We start from the raw sequence: 13,497 nt of genomic DNA on the forward strand, positions 1-13,497 counted from the left end.
ATATAAATGACTTTGCATGCTTTTCACATCATCTCTATAAATTGGCGAAAGTCGTGCCTACCCAACCCCGATTCTATATATTTATTTACGAGTTCTTTGAATTTTCCTTTGTGTGACATAGAAAAGCATATGATAAATATATTTCCGACAATTAACAGGAAGCTTATTCTTGAATGTTTTTATATTTTTGCTATCTCTCTTTTAATATTGGAACAATTATTGTTTTTTTATACTGACAGTATAAATCGAGTATAACCCTCCGATCGTCGAACTAACGTAAGCAGAACACAAAACGGTCTTGATTAAATCTGCTATCATTGCAGCGTTCTTACATGTAGGCTGATTTTAGTGCTGCTCGTATTTCAGAATCGTCATCACCCATTCAGAATTCAAGTTTGGAGATTGAAATAAAAACATATGTGTATCATTCGCAATCGAAATACATGTGGAACTTGGGTCTTGCCGCCATCATTCTGAATCCAAATAGGAATGGTTAAGGAATGACATAACAGGTGAACTGAAAAGTCCCCGGCCTTGCATATAGATGGCGCTACTAATATTAAATCCATATGTATTTCAATTAGCCCTAAGCCTCAAAAGATGCGTGTATAAATTTTACAGCTGTCGTATCATTAGTTTGTGTATTCAACTTTAGTTATTGCGAAAAAAATGAATCAAAAGCAATTTCGATAATGATGTTGATAAAATATTGCTTTTTGAAGGGAAAAAATACAGTTGAAGAAAAAACTTCCGGATACTGCCCCAAGAAAATCAGCCATCAAGGATTGGTATGTTAAGGCGAGCTTAAATGAGCGCCGAAGACGGTGAACACAGTGGACGAGCAAAAGAGGTTGTTACCGACAAAAACATTTAAAAAATTTACAAAACGATTTTGAATAACCGTTAAGTGAAATTGAATGAAATAGCAGACACTGTAAAGATATCAACTGAACTGTGTACATCATATCATTCACGAATATTTGGGTATGAGAAAGCTCTGTGCAAAGTGGGTGCCGCGCAAGCTCACTTTTGACCAAAAGCAACGACGAGTTGATGACTCGGTGCAGTGTTTGAATATTAGCAAGCGTAATAAACTCGAGTTTTTACGTTGATATGTGACAATGGATGAAACATTGCTCCATCATTTCATTCCGAAGTCCAACGGACAGTCATCCAAGTGGACTGCACACGATGAACGCCCTCCAAAGCGTGGCACAACGTAACAGTCGGCTGGAAAGGTTATGGCGTATGTATTTTGGGACGCTGATGGAATAATTTTCATTGAAAAATAAAGTAATTTTTGCAGCTAAAAACCATATAATTATATATAATAAAAAATCTACTACTATGATTCGAAGTTAAAATATTACAATTAGACAATTCATTACTTTATTATAGACTATAAAACCATTATTTAATGGACGAATATAGTAATAAGCTTTATTTGCATACTTAGTGATGAAAAGTATCCCACGCAAGATCTATTTTTGTGTTCGAGTTACGAGATAATCATAGTAATAACACTAAACAATTCCGGTATTATAGGAAAAAGTGGTGAAAAAAACTGCTTGAATACCCCATAATTTTCCGAGTAACATTACAAGCATACTTTGCAGTTAACTATAGATCCTGCGTAGGAGTATATCGGACTATATTTCGAATAGAGTTCTTAATGCGTAATTACAATGCAAAACCTACGCTCGATAAAAAAGAGATTAAACTGACCCAGACAGATCAAAGATATGCTTTTTACGTATTTCTTTTCAGGTTTCGTTTTATGACGATATTATTTTAGAAATAAACTTAAAGATATAAACCACTAAAAATATAGTGTGCTATATTAAAGAGTTCTAGTGATCGCCCTGTGGTCGAAATTAGACCACGATTTATTAAATTAATCACTTTTGTAACATAACAGGGTAAAGGAAATAATACGAAAATGATATTTGTTTTGGCAATACTTTCAACAAAAAATAAAAAATTTATTTGATATGTAATATTAATTAAAATAGTATGTATTTGTATATTGAAACACACTAAAATATATGCAAATTACTCAACAAATTAATGTTTTGAGCAATTTCGTAGGCATATGATAATATTGTTCACCAGTAACCAAACAAATCGAATTTTATAGACCCATTTGGCGCTCTTTTAACTAAAGCAACGCTAATTAGTAAAATAGGAAGAAAAAATATGTTCTGAGCTTAAACAGAATTTTACGTCTAATTTAATTTAAGAACTATAGAATTACATTTTAAAAAGCTGTACATTTTAAAGCATTTACCCATTACCATATTTCCATTTGCTTGAAGGTGAAGCGAAAAAAAATTCTTTAGTAAGAACAAATAAATTGATGAAAGAAGAATGATAAATAAAGCGCTCCAAAGATTCCGTCTTCACTTAGAAGAATAGAAAGATGATCTAATGATCTAATAGCTGACAGATATTAACTAAAAGTTTATTTTTTAAAATATTTTTACACATTTTTGTTTGCAGATACCAAACACTTACTTTTGAGCTTTGTTATTCTTCTCTCCGTAGTCCTCATAGCTTGACATAAGACATAAAGTTTGGCGTCCTAAGACTATTCTTGCATACATTGTTAATTGTTATAAAACCTTCATGAATTTACGCAATCTGCAATTTATGTAACTCTATTTTCCCCATATTAATTATCAGAGTTGATCTCCATCTAGAGAGAAAGAGACATAAATATAAAAGCCTATATAATAATAAATCAATAAAGAAAAGGTACTATTAAAATATTTTGTGCCAGCTAAGCTTTCCAGAAAAGAGTTAATTTGCAAAATTCAATAAATTAGAGCAGGAACAGTTCAAATATCCACTGCTTTCGCCATTTTTAGCTCTTGGTGAATACTGGCTTTTCCCGCGTCATAAAAAAGGATTATCATCATGCGAGGAGGTAATACCATGTGTTGGAACATATTTCGGCCATATTTATAAAATTACTGAAACAACTACATTTAATTTCAAAGATATAATATTGAATAATGAAGCATGTCAATCTTTTAAATGGGATCATTATTTTATTCCCGCATTAACGTTTTTATATTTTCGCCAGTTCACCAAAACATTATTAACTCAGAACTATTAAAATGTATCTGATTACCTACATAAATGTAAATGGTGTGATACAGTATATTCTCCTTAATATATGCCTTAAAATAACAACAAACCAAAGGTACTATTAAAACATCCTATGTCAGCTTAAAACATCCTATGCCAGCTATGCTCGTCAGAAAAGTATTTACAAAAAATATTGAAAATAATGTAGGCTAAATTGCAAAAGTCAATAAATTACAACAGGTACAGCTGCAATAACCACCGCTCGCCATCTTTAGCTCTTGGTGACTACTCGTTTTCCCATATTATAAAAATTACATACTTAGAAAACTATTATCATCATGCGAAAAGGTAATAGCATCTGCTGAAACATATTTCGACAATATTTATAAAGTTACTGAAACAACTGCCTTTAATTTCAAGAAAATAATATTGAATAATGAAGCATGTCAAACCATAAAATGGGATCACTCTTTTATTCCCGCATTTACATATCTATATTTTCGCCAGTTCGCCAAACCAATATTAACTCAGAGCTTTTAAATCTTACCAGATTACCTACATAAATATAAATGGTGTGAAACAGGACCTTCTCCTTAAAATGGGAGCAAAACGGAACGAGAACGGGGGCTGGCAAAGTCGAGAGAAAAGAAATATTGTCGCGATTTATCCTCAGAGAAAAAGCATTCAGAAAAAAATATTACCTAGTGTTAAAATAACCGTTCGCACAGATTTCTTTCCTCAAAGTCTCAGTTTCGTTCGAGATAGAGACGGAATACATTTTTTCAATTTGTTCCTCGACGGTTTAAGAAAATCCGATCGTGCGTAAAGAATATCTCTAATTTATGAAGCCGGGAAAGTTTTATTGTCCATGATAAGATTATGGGAAGGATGGAATAACTTTGTAAAATAATATTATTGCTACACTCGTTCATAGAGATATTGTTAAAGCGAGCTTACTCGTATTGATTTGTAGTATTTCTATTTTCTACATTTAGAGGAAGTTCTTCTGTAATTTGCGACATAGTTTCTCGAAAACTTGGAAAGAATATGTATTTTTCTAGACTCGTAACATAGTGTAGTAGCAATAAAGCCAATTATAAACTCTTGACTGAGTTAATATAAAAGAATACGTATTTAATTACTAAAATGAAACCATGAACATAGTAATTGATATATCTCTTCAGAAGATGGTTTTCGTGAGCATTCTCCAATTTCCGACATTTATATACTTTCTTGAATATGAGATAGAAAGTTCGCCCGCATAGTGCATAATGAGCAAACATAACGCCACCTAACTGCGTTGAACGATATGGAGAAAACTCAGCGAAGAAAGTATCAATTTTCCGGATATCAATGGAGATAGTGTAAGGCCCTAAAATATTATGCATAATTTTTTATATAAGACAAATTTGCTGATATATCTGTACAACATAATATATAAATCTAATATGACTTGTATAGTAAGAAATTTAAACACACTAAGACGACAAGAAGAGGAACACAATGTATTAAATAAAACCAAAGTATTTGTCTTTTCTTTGCGCAAATTTACCCAGAAATATGTAATTAAATTTAGACATTTATTTGGGAAACAACTTAAATTAATTATACTAAAATAATAATGTTACATAAAGATTATTATTAATTATCCCTTCCATACTCTGCATACTGGTGAAATTTTGCTATTCAGATTTGCTATTCATTCCTTTACCGATCTGATGTTCGCTGACAGCGCTGTATTCACTGATACAGATGTTGAGGAATTCAGTATCTATCATGTTATAGTTCGCACTGCTGAGCTATATAGCTTGAAAATTATTGACAAAGAGATCAAAATATTGTGAGCTGATGGATCGCCTGTTGTCGTAAATCTCAACGATATTCAGTTAAGAGACAAGAGCAGCAGTTATATTTGTAAACAGTATTACTGGGAAACAAAATTGTATCTACCACTGAAATAATGAACCGAATCGGCCAAGTTGCAGGAGCTTTTGCACCTCCGAGATGGTGCTCGTGATAGGGAGGAAATATTAAAATCAATGCAAATATCAACCTCCTTTGAACTGTCAATCTTGAGATATGAAATTTTTGAGGTCTGGAGGTCAAAGTCAGTCAAGGTTTGGTCAAAATCAATTCTACATTTTTTTATCCGAGATCGTATTGGAAATGTTAGCATTCGTTTAAAATGCAACAATAAGTACACAGTCGCATACGCAACGTTTTAAAATCGACTTCTTGGTTGGAGAACATGGCGAACAGTTCCGAAAAAGACTTTGACCAAGATCGTGGAAAGCTTTCTGAAATATTGGAGACTCACTGCTAATTGGCAGCAACAGCAATATATTGACTGAGAAGTAGAAACTCTCTCCAAACGCTGGGTATAGATTGACGATAATGATGGGTTAAGATATCTATATACTTGCCCAGATAAGTCACCATTTCATATCACACCTTAAATTGTCTACATCAGCTAATAATGAGACCCCTAAAGTGTGAATGTGCGGCATTATAATAAGCTTGACAAAAATTTTAAAAAAATATATTCACCATCTATATTATCCGTACAAAAAAAATATTAATCATAAAACTATAATTATTTCAAAAAAAGCTTGTGAGACTGTTATACTAGTCTTCATATTTTCGTGGCACGTCATTTTCTGCGCATAACAATGACTAATAGCATTTTAAATACCAGGAATCCTAAATGCATTAATGTTTTAATTGACGCTCGTTCTTTATTTTCATTTCAGGCGAGGGCAGTGATTACCTTAATGTTGCTATTAAGGACGGATGTCTCAGCCTAACCATGGGATTAGCTAATGGTAAACAGGAGATGCAGATTAAGCCCAATAAAGTGCGGTTTGATGATAATCAGTGGCACAAAGTGAGCGTACATCGACGTATACAAGAGGTAGGTATATTATGTAAAGTAAGTTAGCAAAGCGCAATTTATTTTTGCTGTTGAGAAATATGATTTGGCTGGTTAATATGATTGATGTCATCGTTTTTCATAATTTCATGTTTTATTTCAAACTAATTGAACTGGCGAACTTATTCCTCATTATCTTTAGTAAATATTAATTATTAACAATTAATTGTATAACGAAATGGATACACTTTAGTTTCTATCATCTCAGATGCATGGCAGAGATCGCGTTGCATACTTCTGAATATATAGTCTATCTAACAAAACAATGAACTCATGTTATCCAAATTTATGTCAAAATATCGCAGTGTTGCCGCGTTTAACTGTGATTTTTAGTTTATTTTATATTTAATAAATTACTTATTATTAAATGTTTAATTATTTTAATATTAATTTAATAAATTCTAATGCCAGTAACATAATTTTTTTTATAAAATATAATTTATTCTAACTATATGGTGCATTAAAATTAATTCTGCAGACCCAATAATTTGCTGGTTAAAGTTGTTTTATTATTTTTACATTTAACTCATTTCTAAACCACATATATCTATATTTCTAGGTGTAGTTTTTACTTACTTCATTGCTGTGTTTTCACGCCATGAAATTCTACTGTATTTGTCTCTAGTTTCTTCTGTTAGAGCCTGTTTTTTCTTAACGATATTAGATTTAGTCACTGCATTCTCCCTAATGCATTTGCCATATCTGCTAAACTGTTGGTAATTATTCTCTTGTCAATCATTTTAACCAAATACTTATGCATATTCTGAACAATCTATATACATAAATATTTCACACTCTACAATACTATTTTCTACAGTTATCCTGAATAAATTATATACTCACCTTTAGTTGTTTTTGCGGCCATTACCCTGTCTTTGTAATTTTTGGCGTTGAATCATAATCCCACATCCAAAACGTTTCATTCAGTTACTGTCACTTTCTGAGTCACTATTCTAGTTAATATCCATGCTGTAAATTTTCTATCTCACAATAGTTCACAATTCCACTATTTGTCAGTTTCAAGTCAACCGATGAGTATTACTGTAACATAAATAATCCTTCTTTCCACATATTAGAACCGTTCTTGCGGAAAAAGATATGCGAGAAACATATACATCTCAATCTGCATGTCTATTGTAGTAATCCTTTACCATATCATATGAATATGCAGTGATCGTGTAGAAGATTTTGCACTCTGTGGCCATACCGTTCAGTCAAATGATCTACTGTGTATCTTTTTGCAGGACTATTTCTAAAAAAATAATTACATAAAAAGCTATTATTCATTTATATTTACCAAGTAATATTGCTGTAATTCTTCACCTTTTAAAATAGCATATTGAAAACTTAATTTATGTTTTGCAAGTCATTCCTTAATTACAGCCTTTGTATCATTTCCATCAGTGTGCTATGGTATGGTGCATTGTCCAAAACAATAATTCATGGTCCCTCCTAGTTCTTTAGTTGTGAGATATCTGTAATAATTATATCTCCCGAAGGGCTACACATGCCCAAGCTCTGGAATAATTATAAAAGATTATGTTTATATTGAAAAAACTACTCACTCTTTTTATACATTTCATAAAGTTAATCTCCAATAGAACTAACACCAAGTTATATAAATGTTATTTAGTACAAATATTCGATGCACCTGTAACACAATTAAAATACATTCAATAAAATTTTCAACAAATTAATATTTAATGGTATCGATACTTACCTCTCTAAAGCATTTTATTGGCAATAAGGGGTTCGAGTACCTCGTTTCTGTTCAAAGTAATTGATTAGAAACGTAATCTCTTTCTGACTGACTATTTATTGAGTTCCACATTTTCAATCGAAGTAATCACAAATATTTAGCGGTGATTTGAAATTTATCAAAACAAACAAAGCACCTAAAGAACGTCGGCCGGTAAATAACCTCTTATCACTAATGTTTTGAATAATTTTGCAGACATTTGACAAATAAATGAATTTTATAGGCTGATTCGGTTACACGTTCGGACACATCAGATAGTATTGTATATATTTTTAACTGGAATAAAATTGAGAGGAAAAATATTGCCTGATATTAATACCAATTTATAAGCTTCAATAGGCAATACATTATACAACGTGATAAAGTGAGTTCGCTGTTATTTTGGATAGACTATAGGAAACATAATCCCCCATTGCAGTTATTTACCACTTTCATTTACCATCGTAGGCTGGTTTTCGATACTGATTTAATAGTAGAACATTACTATAAACGGATTGTCTAATTCTAATTATTAATGAGCTAATATTTGGCTAATGGATGAGCTATATATAATTATATGGACGACATCCATATAGACATTACAAAAAACAATATTTTAGTAGACCTTAAAAACTATTTCCGTAAAAGCCAATTCCATTATCTACATCCACAAAAACAATACGAGATCAAAAAAATAACGTTTTATGTCGTCATTATAACCGCATCAATCATGTTTAATAAGTTCTAACAAAAGATAGAGCCTGACGTTATGTATTTATGCAAAATTCGGCTGCAGCTTTACATTAGTTGTACGTGGTAAATCTTAAAGTTCGCAACTCATTACTTAAACATTGTCTTGTTTGCAGATTTCGGCGATTACCAGCTTCTGTCGGGTGAGTAATTAACACAATGTATATTAGTTATTGTTGTTTAGATAGCGTCTAATGGTTCTTCTTATGATACAATGCAGCTGCACCAATGATTAATAATGATTCAGGACGGTCGTTCCATGGTTCTTTAGATATAAAGTATTTTGCGTCATCAATTTAATAGCGTAATAAATGATGGCTATAAGGATTATCGAATCAAAATATGCGTTCATAAGGGCATTGTTTGCAAATACGGCAGAATTTTGGTATAATGTTACTCTAATAGGAGAATTCCATACTGCAATACGAATACATACCAATGGTATACTAAATCGTCGATGAATAGTCTAGAAATATTAACTCAGAATTTAACAAGAAAATATAGCAACGCCGAAAGAAGATAAACATCCGAACCATTTTGGAATTTTTTAAAGAACTCATTAGTGAATGCAGTGCAATGTATCTGTGGTATTAAGAAGACTTAAATGGTAAAAAAAAAACAAAAAATCTACTAAAAAGTCAGAGCAAGAGTTAAAGGAATGATACAAGAGGCAAAAAGGAAAACATGCATAAAATATGGAGAGGGGATGAAGAGAAATAGTAAAGAAAAACTGAAATTATTCTTCAAAGCTTTAAAAACACGCCGAGGAAAAAAATGTAATTTAAGAAAAAATGGGACACAAATGAAGATGAAAAAATAACCGAGAGATGGAAGGAGTACTTCCAAAAATTGTCTGTCTGCAGGAAGCAATATCCAAAGAATACAACGACCAAAAAAAGCAAATTTAAACAGAGAGGAGATAAAAATGTAGAGATTAGAGAGTTTACTAAGAAAACTCTTCAGTTTTCAGAACAACAGAAAAGTTTCCAAGAACAAATTTAAATCAAAAAGCTGTTGGATTATTTGTGGAAATTTAGAATAGAGTCTGGGAAGAAGAACGAAAGCCTCAATGTTGGTAAATGCCACATATTGTCTCGATGAGGTAGATAAAGCGACGATAATAGTCATAGAAAAATTACTCTATTGTGTACACAGCCATGGTGATATAGCCAATATGAACAAATAAAAGAAAATTTTCTAAAATGAGTGGTAGATAAGATATTAACAGAATCACAGTCAATATTTTGAAAGGACGTATGCCAGACTATACTTTCAGTATAAGACAAATAATAGAAAGATAGGTAGCATTCATTAATTTGGACTTGGCATTTCACAGAGTAAAAAGATATATACTGTATCTTATATTAGGAAAAAGTGCCCTACTTTGTTAAATTAATTGTTAAAGTAAAAAAAACTGTAAGTAAATTCAAGAAATATATAGGATAAATACCAATGGCGTATAAAATTATATACTTACAAAAGCCAAGCAGAGCTAAGAAAAGGCATCTTCTTTTGTCTTAAATATCGTTTAAGCCCAATCCTGTTTATAATATTAAGGGATGAAACAATAAACAAATATCAAATAGACAAAACAGGACTAATATGACGAAACAGGTATAAAGCATAAAAATAAACAAAGTGGAAATATCGGCAGGATATTTTGCGGATGATGGAAATGGGACACAACTGAAGATGAAAAAATAATCGAGAAATGGAAGGAATACTTCCAAAAATTGTTTTGTCTGCAGAAAGCAATATCCAAAGAATACAACGACCAAAAAAAGCAAATTAAAACAGAGAGGAGATAAAAATGGAGAGATTAGAGAATTTATTAAGAAAACTCATCAGTTTTCAGAAGAACAGAAAAGTTTCCAAGAACAAATGTAAATCGAAAATCTGTTGAATTATTTGTGGAAATTTAGAATAGAGTCTGGGCAGAAGAACGAAAGCTTCAATGTAGGTAAATGCCACATATTGTCTCGATGAGGTAGATAAAGCAACGATAATAGTCATAGAAAAATTACTCTATTGTGTACACAGCCATGGTGATATAGCCAATATGAACAAATAAAACAAAATTTTCTAAAATGAGTAGTAGATAAGATATTAACAGAATAACAGTCAATATTTTTAAAGGACGTATGCTAGACTATGCTTTCAATATAAGACAAATAATAGAAAGACAGGTAGCATTCATTAATTTGAACTTGGCATTTCACAGAGTAAAAAGATATATACTGTATGTTATATTCGAAAAAAGTGCTCTACTTTGTTAAATTAATTGTTATAGTAAACGAAACTGTAAGTAAATTCAAGAAATATATAGGATAAATACCAATGGCGTATAACATTATATACTTACAAAAGCCAAACAGAGCTAAGAAAAGGCATCTTCTTTTGTCTTAAATATCCTTTATGCCCAATCCTGTTTATAATATTAAGGGATGAAACAATAAACAAATATCAAATAGACAAAACAGGACTAATATGATGAAACAGGTATAAAGCATAAAAATAAGAAGAAGTGGAAATATCGGCAGGATATTTTGCGGATGATGCAATAACAACAATTGATAGACAAACAGTTAAAAAAATATTAATCAATAAAAGCATAATTTAAGTCATGCTGACGGGAGAGCCAGAAGTAATAAGTATCCAAATTGAAGAATATAAAACCAGAGCAAGTAAACGTATTCAAATATATAGGTATTAAAAGCGAAGGTAATGTAAGTTAACACACTATAAATTTGAATTAACAAAGATAGGCAGACTGAGTATTATATATTGAATCAGCAGAAGAGGACATAGAAGGAAGACAACTTAGTCAGTTGGTATATTTATCACGCAGCGAGGACACTAAGCAGATATGGAGAATATCAGAAGCAAGGATGGAGAGGAGAAAGCTGAGCGATTTTAGGTTGAATGTATCAGACAAATATGACCGAAGCAACAAGAGCAGAGAGAGAGAGAGAAAATGAACGGATATTTAGTATTAATAAATATATTTCTAAATATATTCCAAAGGCCATAATGAATAACTATATGAGTTATAATACAATCTATTATTGCTTATATAAACCTTAAAGGGGATACAGAAATAAAAAGAGTGGCAAAAGATAAACAACTTTTTCACCAAACAAAAGAGCATCTCTTAAAGCTATGATAAAGAATGTGAATATTTAAAGCTTTGTTGATATAAAAAAATAACATGAACTGCCCGGAATATATAAATACTGAAGAAAAAATTAAAGGATTTCTATAATGAGGAAAATAGTTTACTGATTTATTTTAAAATAGATGGCAGAAAATATGAAAATATTCAAAGAAATTGCTATTACATATAGTAGAATGCTGCTGGAAATCTGTCTTGATTTATTTTGCAACACGCCTTATATCGTATATTATCATCTTCTTCTTTTATTGTGTCCGGTGAGATTTAACCTCTACTATCATTTGTTGAAACCGAACACTATTTTTAAACTATTAGTTTACATAAATACTCTTAGCCCTTTACTTTCCAACAGTACATTATATTCTGAGAGCTATTAAGCGCCCTGATATTATCCAAAATCATAGTACCCAATTACTTGTGTCAACAAATAATAAATGACCTAAAAGATTTATGGCCGAAATTTAATTTAAACCATTATGATTTGAGTAAATACATGGATCTGCATTAAATGTATATGGATAAATTAATGGAATGGATAAATTAGTGTGAACAAAAATGATATAATCACTTTTCTTCAAAAAATATAAATAACACTGCATTAATTTTTATTCCATTGATAGCTTTACACGTTCAGAAATGATAAAAACTTGTCTGGTGAAAAAGTATTTTTAAAAGCGCGTATTATTTGATATGAGTGTCTTATTTGAAAAATGCAGAGAAAATACGGAAGCGGATGAACGTTAAGGTCGCCCATCTATATCTATAGATAAGAATCACGTCGGTCAAATAAAGTATTTGTTTTCCAAAAATCTTCAGCAAATAACATTTGAGTCACTTGAATCGATTGTATATAATTTCTTATCGTTTGACATCAAAGACACTCAATTCAATTTGGATAAAAATTCTCTGAAAAAACATTTTGCAAGAGATGCGAAATGGATCTACAAAGTACATTCGGACTATACCAAACAATCAAGTAATCGTCAACATTCGATGACTTTTATTTCCGAAATTAAAAGATAAATCAATTCAGGTTAGATCAAGATAATGCAAGTTAGAATGTTCAGTTGGAGTATTCAATGCATTATTTAATGTTTAGATTTTAGATTCTTTAGATATAAATTATAAGATAACATTCAAAGTGTATGCTAGATTAGTAAATAGGAGGTGTTAAGAACCAATGTCCAAAACAAATCGAAATTCAAGGTCAAAATAATAGTTTTCTACAATTATTATTGTGTTTATTATTCTATGGGACTGTTATAATTTTTTTATGTGAAACTGATCATGCCGAGAGATCTTAATTATACTGTTACTCTCGTTTTAGATCAATTGGACTTTTAACTATCTCGTAAATTCGTAAAATTGCTTCGAGAACGTCATTTCGAGTCGATTAAGATTACCGAGTTTCTAGAAATTGAATTCAGTCACTATTTAGACGATTTCAAAGAAATGTTAGCTTAAATAACTTTTGTACAAGGGCGGCTAATTTAAAATTTTGGAAAATAAACAGACCATCTCGTTTTAACTTCAAAAGTCGCACTATTTTTTATCGCATAGCAATTTTTTTTCATGTTTTATAAGCAAATTTATTCACATGAATTTCTAATACTAATCACTAATATATGTGACGTTTTGTCTCTTGGGATAAGCTGAACCAAGTGATATTCGCGAACCTGTTGTCCACCAAGCTTTTCACCATTAGTACGGTGGATATCTCAAAACTGTTTAATAAGCTAATATTTATGTTGCTGGCTACAGAATCGATAGCCGAATTAACAGTTTGGCCATGAGAAGGTCCTTATTCGGGCTTCAAAA

General features: G+C 31.2%; 1 protein-coding gene across 2 annotated transcripts in view; it reads left to right on the forward strand.

Moving 5' to 3' along the window:
• Nrx-1 (Neurexin 1) overlaps positions 1-13,497 on the forward strand; it is a 341,164-nt gene that overhangs the window by 178,539 nt on the left and 149,128 nt on the right. For both annotated transcript variants that reach the window (XM_076411694.1, XM_076411693.1), the window contains 2 exons: positions 5,841-6,001; positions 8,624-8,650. In XM_076411694.1, the coding sequence (XP_076267809.1) occupies positions 5,841-6,001; positions 8,624-8,650 (188 nt within the window). The remainder of the gene's footprint in view (positions 1-5,840; positions 6,002-8,623; positions 8,651-13,497) is intronic.

This window comes from Rhynchophorus ferrugineus, unplaced genomic scaffold (genome assembly GCF_030347505.1).
Source record: "Rhynchophorus ferrugineus isolate W39M unplaced genomic scaffold, kcgeb_rfMv2 rfM8, whole genome shotgun sequence".
NCBI classification, from domain to species: domain Eukaryota; kingdom Metazoa; phylum Arthropoda; class Insecta; order Coleoptera; family Curculionidae; genus Rhynchophorus; species Rhynchophorus ferrugineus.